The sequence below is a fragment of the Nothobranchius furzeri genome, chromosome 1 (assembly GCF_043380555.1).
Source record: "Nothobranchius furzeri strain GRZ-AD chromosome 1, NfurGRZ-RIMD1, whole genome shotgun sequence".
NCBI lineage: Eukaryota > Metazoa > Chordata > Actinopteri > Cyprinodontiformes > Nothobranchiidae > Nothobranchius > Nothobranchius furzeri.
In genome coordinates this window covers 92,359,136-92,372,889 of record NC_091741.1, presented here as the reverse complement: position 1 = coordinate 92,372,889, position 13,754 = coordinate 92,359,136, and the positions used below count along the sequence as shown (strand labels likewise).

The following is a 13,754-nucleotide window of genomic DNA, read 5'->3' as shown; positions in this document are numbered from 1 at the left end:
TAAAGCCACACAGGATTCACTCACTGGATCCAACTTGAACCAAAGGCCATAAAATCAAGGTACAAACCAAACCTAGATTATAGGCAACCCATTACATCTGACATAATTTTAACTAAAGAGACATTTCTCTGAATGATTAATGAACTCTCCAGCTGAGTGTTGTTTACTCATTAGGCTCTGATTGGTCAGGGCTGGTCTCTGGCAGCATATATAAACCCTTCCCATGCTCACTTTCTACACAGCTGACTTTCAGTATGGTGACTGTTCAGGCCTTCCTGGGGTATGTTACAATGATGCTTGTCTCAATGAATCTGTTGAAAAATACTTGCTCATGATTTTATGTTCCTTTCCTTCAGGTTTTCCCTCTGTGCTTTGCTGATTCTGCATACACATGGATTTCCATCTAAAGGTAATGATCTGTTTACTCTTGCCAAACAACTTTTGGGTAACTCTGGTTACTAACTTGGTTTTACTTTAGGCTCCAAATCCCATGGCCAGAGCAGCAGTCACCAAGGAGGAGATGACTTTGCTCCTCAACAGAGATTGTCCACTGGTCACTATGCACCCTTGTACAGTGCTTCTAGGCAAGAAGGATCAGGACAAATGGTTAGTAGTCCCTCTGTGCTCCAGCACCAGGTGTGATGGGTTTTACATCTGAAGGGGTTCCTGCTTGGCCTGGCTCTGTTCCTAGTCAGGCTGTTCCTGGATATCATGCTGTTATTTTTGTACCTGTTCAAGCAGCGTATGGTGTTCCACAGGTACCTGTACCAGCTGCTGGATACAATGCTGGAGGTCCTGGGTCCAGTTTGCCAGGTATGAAGTAGTTTGCTAAATGCTGTTAAACAAATGGTGTAATTGATCTATTCTCTCCAGAAACCAAGTGGACTGTTGCTCCTAATATCTTTGAAGAAGGCTTGGCCAACACCCAGATCCTTGACTCCAGCATGCTTCTCCCACAAAACTCTGCACCATCAGGACCAGTCCTCCAGTCTGGGGAGATTTCCAATGTTGAGAAGGAAGCTGAACTTGGGAACTACCAGCATGAATCAGAAAAATTTGGCTACCCAGCTGCCAGCATGGGGCCTGGACAAGGACTTCCTAGTTACCCTATGCCTTATGTTGATGGAGTCTTCTGGGGTAGCCCTTATCTCTACCCTCTCTCCTCTCCTTACCCTTACTTTGACTACAGGCTCCTGTATGGTTTGTACCCTCCTGGCACCTACACCACATTCAGCAAGAGTAATGAGAAGGGAAAGGATTACTACCAGAGCATCCACTACCTGAAGGAGCATGTTCCTGAGATTCCTACTTCTGGGCAGCAGAAGAAAATCTTCCCACAGCCACCAAAGAACATGTGAAGCTGGTTATGCAAGGGCATGTCAGTCTGCAAACTTCAGCTCATCCTAATGTTAAATGAAACCTGTGCAGAAATGAGTTGTTGCTTTTCTGAAAATTAGTTGTAACATGTAATGTAATCCTAAACTTGGATCTGGAGATTTTATTCTACACAATAGAAAGCAGAACTTATTTCTACAGTCATCTAACTGGCTCTAAATTTTAAGACCAGTCTGAGAGATTGGTCTCTAAATAGTTGGCCACTCCTACCTATCTGGCTTTTGTGCAAGGCTAATCAGGAAGGACTCCATTCTGCTCCATACACTGCATGGATTTTTTGATATTAATAAATCAAAGACCGTGTCATAAGCTCATCCATTGGCTTTGATACTTGGTAATGTTTTTTTCCTGCTACCTTTAACTTGTGTGTACTTAAGTCAAAACGATGTCCAGGCAGTTAAAACAACTTGAGCCATAATTCCTGAAACCAAGTATGGGGACTCTTCACAGGAGAGAGACTTGAATGTAGTGGCTGCAGCAACCTACAAAGCTGTGATCTGAAAGACCCTAGAGGTAAATGACTGGAATAACCAAACACTTTCAAAAAGCAAAACAAGTCTGCTTCAAGCCAAGGTGTTGAGGGGATCTGTGACCTAAGGCTCAGGTCTGTTATTGCAGATAATGTGGTCCCATTGGTTTATCACACTGATCTTTAGCTGGAGCGGTTCACAGCTGGAATGAGACTAGGGTTGTCACGGTAACCGGTATAGCGGTAAACCTCGGTAAAAAAGTTGACAATAAAAATAACCGTCCAGTTTTTAAAAAACTATTATCTCGGTGGGTTTACCGAGGCCGCGGTTTCGGCGCGATGACCCTTACCAGCCACCGTCGCTTCAGCTGAAGTTCCCGCGGTGCGCACACGCACTTTTTAGTTTGCAACGGCACCAAAATTTTGAAGCTGAAATAATGGCCGAAGGAGGAGACGGCAGCGCCCAGGACATCCAACAGCCCTCAAAGAAGACTAAATCGGAAGTATGGGCATATTTTGGATTTCTGAAAAATGCTGAGGGACAGTTAATAGAAGACGGCTATCCCGTTTGCAGAACGTGCAGGAAACAAGTGTCTGCAAAAGGCAGCAACACTTCGAATCGAATGGCACATCTGCGTGACCATCACCCACGTCTCTAGAGTCAGTGCAAGGTAAGTCAACATTAGCATTTTAGCTTAAATGCATGACGCGAGGACTTTTGGTTGAGGGAGAATGCAACGAGTCACTATATACTGCAGCCGCAGCGTCCTCTGCCAGCTTTTAAACCGTGTCACGGACACCCTGTTGCTGGATGAAGCATCTTATTTGTTGATGATGAAGAGAAATATACAATTAGTTCCTTGTCATTGATTTGTTTACTTATTCAATGCCATTTATACTTGAACATTTGGATTTGATTACATAGTGTAGTAGTTATTTTAGTAATTTGTTTAAAGTGGCTATTTGTTTTAAATACATATTTTTTAAGGTTGACTTGTACAGTGCTCAAGTCAAGTGTGGACTGGAGTTTTAGATTTTCATTTTGATAATGAAGAAAACAAGTATATGAGAAAACAAGTGGTGTTTCTTTGATTTGTTTACATATTGTTTATGTTTTGAATGTTTGGATTTGTATAATTTAAACCTGCACTGACTACTGTAACATGTTCCAGAAAAAGAAGCTATTTGTTCCTTGTGAAAAGTTGCACTTTTGCTAAGGCTTTGTGTTATTTTAGGTTTAATAAACACTGTTAAACCTTTTCAGAACTATTTCACTTTGTGTAGAACAGGACTATCAATGCTTTCTGAACATATGCAACACCGTTTAAAAAATACCGCGATAATACCGAAAACCGTGATAATTTTGGTCACAATAACCGTGAGGTTAAATTTTCATACCGTGACAACCCTAAATGAGACTTTGCTCCAAAATTCCAGACCATGGTCTCGAGTCAGAAAAGTGTAGAATGCCGTCTGAGTCAGGGATGAGGATTTGTCCCAAAGTAGTTTAAGTATCTCAAGGTCTTTTTCACGAGTGAGGGGGAGATGGATCTGGAGATCAATCAACAGATTGGTGCTGCTTCTGCAGTGATGCAGATATTGTAATGGTCTGTCGTGGTGAAGAGAGATCAGCCTGAAGGCAAATTTCTTCATTTACAAGGAGATCTACGTTCCAACCCTCACCGATGGTCACGAGCTTTGGGTAGTGACCAAAAAAATAAGGAGGTCGGAGTAGACCTGCTGCTCTTCCACATCGAGAGGAGCCAGTTGAGGTGGTTCGGACATCTGGTCAGGATGCCTCCTTGACACCTCAATGTTGAGGTTTTCCAGGGACGTCTAACTTGGAGAAGATCCAGGACACTCTGGAGGTCCAGGGAACACCTTGGAAGTCCCTCGGAGGAGCTGGCCCAAGTGGCTGGGGGGGGGGGGTGTCTAGGCCTCTCTGTTTACGCTACTGCCCCCACGACCCGGCTCTGGATAAGTGGAAGAGAATGGATGGAAGTTTTCTTCATCCAGTTTATCTAAACAAAGAGCAAAGAACAAAAATAGTCCTCAAGAGAAACGTTTGTTCTTTGAGCAGCCCTGATTTGTTTATGGCTATAGACAGATTGTAAAGTGTGGGTTATCAAGACCCCCGATTCTGTTAGCAACCTGTTCTGTTTAGCTAACAAATTATGAGCCTTTGGCACCAATAAAGTTAAAGTTCCATCAGTTGTCACACACTCTGATGTGTGTGCGAAATTTGCTTTCCCACATTTGACCCATCCCCTGGGGGAGCGGTGAGCTGCAGAAACAGCTGTGCTCAGGAACCATTTGGTGGCTTAACCCCCCAATCCAACCCCTTAATTCTGAGTGTCAAGCAGGTAGGCACTGGAGCATTGAGAGACAAAAACTCAAAGCACCAAGTCCCAGGTGCACATATGTTTACAGTTTTTCTCAATTGCTAAAACACTAAAATCCATTGACTGAAGAAAGTTCTCAGTTGCTTGAACTCATTAAGCTAACTGTTGAACCTGTTGTCAAAACCTTAAACAATTTCACACGGTTTAGCAAAACTCTAAACGCATTCTCATTCTTAAAACACATTCAGCATTCTAATGTACATGTCGTCCATAACGGTAAACATAAGTGGCACACATTTACCCATAAGAGCACAAATGTCATTGATTGAACACAATCAGTCAAAATAGATTTCACTTGTGTGAAATGATGTGACAACCAATATAAGCAAGTTCAGAGAGCAAACAGGTTGTTGAAGGTGGGAATGAGAAAGTGAGACAATGGATAGAAGAATTCATGTGAGAGGACAAGGACAGGTGCGTATGCGAAGTGGGGGATGAGGAGGAGGGCAAGAACGAGAAAGAGGAGGATGAAGAGGAAGATCAAGACAAAGGGTGGAAATATTAGGCCTGTAGCGACGCCTCGATGACGTTGAGGATTCGATTCTAAAAAACTGTCGACGTCAAATCCGGAAGTCGACGCACCACGTGACAGAAACAGAGCAGCGCGGAGAACAAAACGCCGTTCATCTGATAGACTCAGCAGCAATGTCTCAGGGACCCCGGCGCCCTACCTCAAAGGTGTGGGAATATTTTAAACAGAGCACAAAACTTGAAAGTGCCGTTATTTGCAGTCTTTGCACCACGGAATTGGCTTATCACACCAGCACAACGTCCATGTGGGAGCATCTGAAGCGGAGGCATCCCATTGTTACCCGTGACTCCCGCGAACAGAAGTAACATTATATCATATTGTCAGTGTTTGCTAAAGTGATTGCATGTTTGTGTAACATGTGCGTGAGCTCTGCACACTTCAGTAGGGTGTGTTTGGTTTGGCTAAACACAGCTTTATTTAGCTAACTTTAAGTAGCGATAGCATATAATGCTGGCTCAAATGGCTAACTAGGTAATTGCTGCTAGGCAATGACAAAATGTATTGTTGTACAAAACATGACTTAACATTACAAAATTAGCCACACCAGCATTCTCAAATGACAATCATGGCATAGCACTGAAATAAGGCTAAGAGCAGATTTAAGATGCCATACTTTCATAGCTGTTGTTCTGATATGCTCCAAATATGTTCTCATTTGCATTCTGCAAGGCCTATACTTCTGTGTAGCTTATATTGTTGACTTTATTGCAACAGGGAAACATGTTTCTAACTGTGCATTTGACAATAAACACTTTTAATCTTTGAATTGATTTAGTGTTTTCCAGAGCAAAGCAAAGAACCTTGTTGTCTTATCTTGGGCAAGAGATGCAATGCACACCTCCAGCCGAGCTGAATAAAAGGATCTTGAAAGTAATACATATTAGCTAACTGTTGCTTGCTTTCAGCATCTTTCAGGAGGAAACTGCTAACTATGTAAAAAAAAATCACCCTCACTTAGATAAAAACAGATGACAAATATGACAATAGGGTCCACTTTCTTTAATGTCCAACGTTTGCTTTTGTTGGCTTCTTTTTTTCTTCATGTCCTTGTGTGATTTGTCTAGTAATTAAATGTTGAATGCTATGTTGTTTCTATATTTATATTTTTATCTTACAGTTGATTAAGACATGAGGCCTTTGTCTCTTGTTGAGGGTGACACCTTCATCGATATGGTCGAATACGCCTGCCCCGGCTTCAAATGTCCATCCACGTGGTGGTTCACAAACCAGATGGAAAAAACGTATGAAGATACTCTGGAGAATTTAAAGAAGAACATAAAGAAGAGGTCCTCAAAAATCACACTCACTACTTCTGTTCAGGCTGTACAACTGGGTGCTCTTCCTTAGAGACTGTTAAACAGTTTTATTTTGTGTTAAACACTCGGATGTTCATGCTGTCACCTGCACAGTGTTCTGTTTTGCACTAAAACTAGAGTTAAACTAGAGTTATTGGAACTGTGTTCCAGTAATAATACTGCTTTTATTTTGTTTTAAGCAGAAGATGTTTGACTTTGGAAAATCATTGTGTAATAAAGTCATTTATACAATTTTGGGGGTAATTCTTTCAAATATTTTGGTTTTAATCAATTGTACAGCAAAATAAAAATAAAAAATAAAATCAAAAGATTAATCATGTAATTAGTCATTAGCATAGTCGACTATTCGATAAAATAATCGCCAGAATAATCGTTTTGAAATTAATCGTTTACCTACAGCCCTAGGAAATATCTAACGAAATTTGAACAATCATAGACCATGTTGTCTATTGGCTGACAATGAGGGAAGCAGGACTTGGAGTTTAACCCAATTTGAGCCTCAGGAGGGAAAATATTGCTTGTGATGTCGATGAGGTGCTGTGTCCTGACCCAGCCCACAGACAAGAGGCCCATTGATAACATGTTTAGTCCTTTGATGTTTTTCATTTCATGTATTTTTTTCACTGTCATTGTACACTATGGACTGCAGGCTGTATATGGTACAATAAACAAATTGTATGGCCCTGAACATTGTGCTTTCTATTTTTTGGTGTATTGTTTACTGACTGCTTGATGGTGTATGTAATTTTGAGTAATTTGTTTATGATTTGAGAGTAGTGTTTGATTTTGAGCAAAGCTAAAACTGTTTTGAGGCGAAAGTTTAATTTTGCAAGAGGAATGAGAGGTTTTGTAAATCGTGCTTGAGGCTGAGGTTTGGTGTTTAATGTTTTGAGAAAAGGAGAAAAGGTTTCAGAAATTGTGCTTTAACAATTGAGAAAAACTAACACATTCTGTATATGCTTCTAATTGTTTCATAGTACCAATTTCTCCACTCTACAGAACACAGATAATGAATTAATTAGAAGCGGTGAGAATGTTGCGCCCCTCTGTTCATGCTCTCACATTTACACACAAACATAAAGGTAGAAACAATTACAACCGTCTGCAGGACGAAAGGAAAATTAACTTCACAGAGCCCACATGTGAACCAGCACCGCAGGTTTGTTCTAAATGTGGAAACATCAGAAGTTCTGTTTACTTCTTAGATGGCAGAGAAAAATCCTCTGGTGAATCTGAAATTAACCGCAAATTCTCACAGAACCAGAACTGTTTTCAAAGCCACTAAATGAGCTCAGAGGGGAAGCTTCTAATGGAGAACTTCCATTATTTTCCTGACTTTATATCAGGGTGCCAGTTACTTGCAGAAACTTTCAAATCTCCACCCATGGAAACTTGAACCTGAGTGACACCAATGACTAACCAGCAGGGACCAGGTGAAGCTGGGGTGGGGGGGTTGTAGCTTGATTCGGATGTTTAATCACTGCTGGTCTTTATTAAAGGCAAATGTCATGAGAAAACATGTGACATTTTTGTTTAAAACAAAACAAGTCATGAACAACAGACTTTAAATGCTTTAGAAGTCTTCACTGAAGTGTTTCTACAGCTCATTAATGGATGGAGTCAATCCCATTGTTAAGAGGCACCAACAGCTTAACCAATATGGCTGTTTAGTTTATTTCTTGACAAGTTGGTGAAAACTGCTAGAAAGATAGTTGGCTATGAGCATAAGGCCTGATGAACTTTACAGCTCCACATAGGTAGGGCTTATCAATAATTACTGATACATACACACCCTGTATCAGGAGTGTGAACAAGCATCAGGGCAGCACCATAGGGTACTCTCGGCAAGGAAAAGGATCTATGTTCTTTCATTTCCAGTTACTGTAATCAACACAAAGCTGCAGTCAGGTCTGGGTGTGACCTGCGTGAGACTCCTGCTGTGCCCCCCCCCCCCCCCCCCCCCCCCACACACACACACACACACACACACTTTTCTAAAGTCAATTTTTGTCCCCTGTACTTTTTACGGTCCAAAAATTACATTAGGCTATGTTAAATAAACTGGTAGGACCAAGAGTTCAGCTAGAATCTGATGTAAATTAGCTCATTTGATCAGATATTCAAAAAATAGGTGTAAAATGGTAACAAAGAGTAACAATGACAATGACTATCAAGGTGAAAAACAAAGTTGAATTGAAAGTATTAGTTTTTTTGTTTTACTGCCACCTGTGTACTTCACAGTTTTGCATTCCTGACACTGCATAAAAGAGCCTCTAGGCTGTAGTTTTACACATCATTTTGTATACTTACTGTAAACCCCCCCCCCACACACACACACACACTTCTAAAGTCAAAACTACCTCCATGGCTGTGTGCCTGTCATCGCTGGACAATAGAATACTTTTACTTGAATTCAACAGAACCTGAGCAAATTTTTAAAATCTTTATGTGAAAAATGGTGAAAATTTATTTGAGATTTGACCAAAATCATTAATCCATCCTTTCCGTACTTGAGAGGAACTAAAAGTGTAGGCATGTTGGTAAATATGAATTCATTTACATAATGAAAGCATTGAAGCATTTATTGTAACTGTTACTTTTCTGTTTGCATTACAAAAAGTTTGAATATAGCAAAAAGAAAAAAAAAACTCAGATTTTACATCACTGAGCATTTTACTTGGACTTTTCTATCTTTAATTCATCATCCAAAATGTTTTTATATTATATTTGAAATCTGAGCAACAACAAAACACTATGGGATGCTGATTTACTAACATCATAATGCTGAATTAGTTCTAACTGTTGGCTGGACCTTTCTCTCTACCTTCATTACACAGTGTTCAATCTGTGAGTAATAGTTGTTCTTGTGAAGCGCAGTGGCCTGAACGCTTTCAGTCATGTGAAATTCACAAATGATCAAATTAAAATGACTAAAATACCATTCAGGACTGTATTTAATTACTGAAGTTAGTTAATGAAGCTCATTAGGTAAAAATATTCTAGCCTTTAGAGCCTGTTTCGTTCTCCTGACATCACATGCTTCAGATCCTGTTTCTTTCATCCCTCTCTGTCTTTCCTCTTTTCACATTTTCACCCCATTCTGTCTTCTCTTGCCTCTCCAGCCTCTTCCTTCACTCTCAGACCGTCCACTCCTTCACATCGATGCAAAGCTTCAGACATTGTCGCTGTGCATCTGCTCCATACGATGACTGACAGTTTTGTGACCTTTTACCAGAAAACTTTGTCGATGTAAAAAAACAAGAATGTGTATGTGTGTCAAAGTGAGATGCTAGTGAGCCTGAAGGCCCACCAGTGCTGATTCATGTTTGAACTACATCTGTTCTTACATGTGTTTGATCTCCTGCGAGTTTCTGCTGCCAGCATTCAGGTGACATGTTTCTGTTTGGACTTTAGTCTTTACCAGAGCAGGTTGTGGGACAAAGGACACTTGCACAGGGTCTTACTTTTCTTTGATTCAAATAAAACACAGTATAGTGTGACTGAATTAATCTAAAAAGGTTTTTTTAATCAGAAATTAAATCAAAATTTGTGACGGGTCCCATTGAGATAAAGGGATACTTAGCAAATTTTTCATATTTTTAAATAATTTTCTTAAGCCAGTATGTGCTAAAATACCCCTCAACATGTTGGATGAACAGTCACCCAGCCCCCTATTGCCCCCCAGTGGCCAGAATATTCCACTTGCAACTTCAGACTAGCGAGCGGCTCTGTTGGGACTTAGAAGAAATGGAGCTGACATACCTGGTGCTGCAGTCTGCTTCTAGAATTTTTCCTGCATGTTTTAGATCATGAACACAGCTGATTTGTTTACAGTTTTTGCCCATTGCTTGAACACTATAGACACATGCTTAAACCAGAGTAACATAACTTGAAGTTGAACAAAGTGTAACCATACCTTAAACAAAAGTGCTGCTTAGAACTTTAGTTGTAATTCTGCAACACACTTGGTCCTTTCTGCAATCCACTTGGTCCTGCACATTTAACACATTTTCATACATAAGACACTTTGTTCAAAAATGGAATCTGGGTAATTGAAAATACTAAGACGCACACCTGAAAACACTTACTCACAAAACAGAAAACAAACCAGCCAGCTACAAAAAGACTCACTTATGTAAGCCACTCTAAGAACTTTGTGTGGAAGGAGAGAGAGAGAGAGAGAGAGAGAGAGAGAGAGAGAGAGAGAGAGAGAGAGAGAGAGAGAGAGAGAGAGACGTGGTCGAAGTTCTGATGACATAAGAGCAACTTTGGTGCACCATGTCATAAACCATGGTCTGCCTATTGAGGGAAGCTGGGCAGAGAGTCCACCCTAATTTAAGCTGTTTCACAGTTTCATACATAATTAGGACATTCAGACTGGAAAACAGGTATGTCTTCATCTCTGTACTCTACTCAGACTGTATCACATTTACTGTATTTCAGGGTGCTCCTTTTTGAACAAAAGTAGTAGTTTTGTGAAACATACCGTGTTGTAACAGGCTGAGATGTTTCAATATTGTGTATGGTATACAAAGTTAAGTACAGTATATACAGTACTATTAACAATAAGCCAACCAATAACAATTTATTGTTGCATTTTTCTATAGAATGGCTAGAAGACCTACTGGGGGTGGACGCCAATGCCTGTTCAACCAACAGCAGGAACTTGCCATTGTCAATCTAGTCAGGTTGGAGGAAACATTGCATTGTGTGCCACCATAAGCCTCCGAGGGCTACTGCACCATCATTCCAAACTGGATCCATATAATGCACAACACATAATCACATTTCTAGATGTGCAGTTGTACAGGACAGACCGGAGCAGCCCAGGTTGTTTGTTGTCTGGGATAATGTCAGTTTCCTTCGGGCTGCTATTGTCCGGGACTGGTTCACCAACCATGATCAATTTCATGTTGTGTATTTGCCCCCTTACTCACCATTTCTCAACCCTATAGAGGAGTTTTTCCCGCTTGGAGATGGCGCGTATATGACCGCCAACCACATGCCCACATGCCTCTTCGGCAGGCAATGGAACAGGCCAGCAGAGACATTGAGGTAAGGTCAAGCCAAGGCTGGATATGGCACACAAGGGGATATTTTCCCCGGTGCTCAGCAAGAGAAGACATTGCCTGTGATGTTGATGAGATCCTGTGGCCAGACCCGAACAGACGGTAGGATCCATAAGGGCATTCACACAATTGTGTTTTTCTATGTTTACAGTAGTTGTTTGTTGTATTTATTTGTTTATTTTATTTATTTATTTATTTTTACTTTCATTGAATTTACTGTACTGTAAAGTACACAATTGTAAAATAAAGTATTTAGTATTTTTGGGTGTTGTGGAAACGTGCCTTCTGTGGAAATGAATAAAAACAATGGAAACAAAAGCTTGCAGTGTCTTATATAAAGTAGACTAGTGTGTTGCTGCTGATTTGAAAGTGTATTCATATGATGCAAGTGGGTATAATTTTGTAGTGTCATTTTGACAAAGGATTGTGAGGTTTTGATAGCAGAGTTTCAATGTGACATAGATGTGAATGGTTTAGTTCACAGTGTTGTGTCTTATTTTCTTGTGTGTAAAGTTTTGTTATGATGAGCAAAGTTGTGTTCAAGCAATGGGCAAAAACTGTAATTTAGTGATGAATCACTCCTGTAGACCCTAATGAAGGCCGGGGAGACATTTCAGCTGTTAGATAAATGTGTTAGTTTTTCTCAATTGTTAACTCACAATTTCTGAAACCTTGCTCCCTTTTCTCAAAACATTAAACACAAAACCTCAGCTTCAAGCACGACTTACAAAACCTCTCATTCCTCTTGCAAAATCAAACTTTCGCCTCAAAACAGTTTTAGCTGTGCTCAAAATCAAACACTATTTTCAAATTATAAACAAATTACTAAAATTACATACACCATCAAGCAGTCAGTAAACAATACACCAAAGAAATAGAAAGCACAATGTTCAGGGCCATACAATCTGTTTATTGTACCATATAGCCTGCAGCCAGCCTGCAGTCCATTGTGCTACAGTGTTCAATGACAGTGAAAAAAAAAACATGAAATGAAAAACATCAAAGGACTAAACATGTTATCAATGGGCCTCTTCTTGTCTGTGGGCTGGGTCAGGCCACAGCACTTCATCAACATCACATGCAATATATTCCTTCATTGTCAGCCAATGGACAACAACATGGTCTATGATTGTTGCTCAAATTCAGTTGGATATTTCGACTCTTTATCTTGCTCTTCCCCTTCGTCCTCCTCTTTCTCTTTCTTGCCCTCCTCCTCATCCCCCACCTCGCATACGCACCCGTCCTCGTCCTCTCACATGAATTCTTCTATCCATTGTCACACTTTCTCATTCCCACCTTCAACAACCTGTTTGCTCTCTGAATTTGCTTATATTGGTTGTCACATATTTGAAACAAGTGAAATCTATTTTGACTGATTGTGTTCAATCAATGACATTTGTGCTCTTGTTATGGGTAAATGTGTGCCGCTTGTGTTTACCATTATGGATGACATGTACATTAGAATGCAGAATGTGTTTAAAGAAAGAGAATGCCTTTAGAGTTTTGCTAAGCCGTGTGAAATTGTTTAAGGTTTTGACAACAGGCTCAACAGTTAGCTTAATGAGCTTAATGAGTTCAAGCAACTGAGAACTTTTTCACTCAATGGATTTTTAGTGTTTTAGCAATCGAGAAAAACTGTAAAAAGGCAAACGCACATCAAAGAGACAAACGAACATTAGGGGGTGCTAAAAGCAAGCCAAACCCGCAGAGTTCTCCTTTAAAACAGCTTTTCTCCACACAACAGGCACCATTAGAACTGCTGATACCTCAGCCTAATATTTCGTTTTCTTTTCACAGGATTTCGATTTTTCAGTTTTATGGTTAAAAACTGAACAGAAGAGAAAGTGAAACAGCAGAACAACCAGCTGGTGATTTCTATTAGTAGTTTTACTTCTCCAGTAAAAGAGTAGTATACATCTAGATATTTGTAGATAAGTTTCTTGCACTCAGAACTAGTCTCTGTGGTTTGGAGCAAGCCTCGGCTCTGGCCTGGTGTTACACCAGCAGGATATTTTACACACTTTTCCAAAACACAACACAACATAACCTCCAGCAACAGACCAGAAAAAAACAGGCAAAATCTCTTGATAAACCCCCCGCTGATCTCAGCAGGCACCACTTCTTACAAGGCTTTGTGTTTTTAACCTTTCATGCAGTTTTTCTGTTACACTGCTTCATTTTTTAATAAACAATTCCTTATGTTCAAAGCAATTATTATGGCGCTATTCAGCCAAAGTTTCATAATCAGGGAACATTTTCTAAGTGACAAGTCTCGCTTCAGTCGGAGGAATCTTCCTGCATGCGCTCTGGTTCTGCGACGTGCTCCAAGCCCCTCTCCACATCTTCAGCTCGCTGTGGACCGTACGTATGCGCTGACAGCGAGCTGCGCCGAGCTCAGTGTCCAGCTCAGATGTTCAGATGGGAATTTTTCTTGGGTGATTTAGCTACATCTGCGATGTGCGTAGAATAAAGTGTCAGTTCGTCTGCATGCGTCGGGGTAATTCTTTCTACTCTTTCTCCATCAAAATAAACGGTCAAATAAGGGAACTGTCCGGTCAACACAAGCCCTGC

General features: G+C 40.5%; 1 protein-coding gene across 1 annotated transcript; it reads left to right on the top strand.

Moving 5' to 3' along the window:
- Positions 1-236: 236 nt before the first annotated feature.
- On the top strand, positions 237-1,709 carry LOC107382036 (uncharacterized). The gene is made up of 5 exons (XM_015954009.3): positions 237-280; positions 357-409; positions 479-606; positions 759-813; positions 874-1,709. The coding sequence occupies exons 1-5, from the start codon at positions 255-257 to the stop codon at positions 1,356-1,358; spliced, it is 747 nt and encodes a 248-aa protein (XP_015809495.3). The 5' UTR covers positions 237-254; the 3' UTR covers positions 1,359-1,709.
- Positions 1,710-13,754: the final 12,045 nt, after the last annotated feature.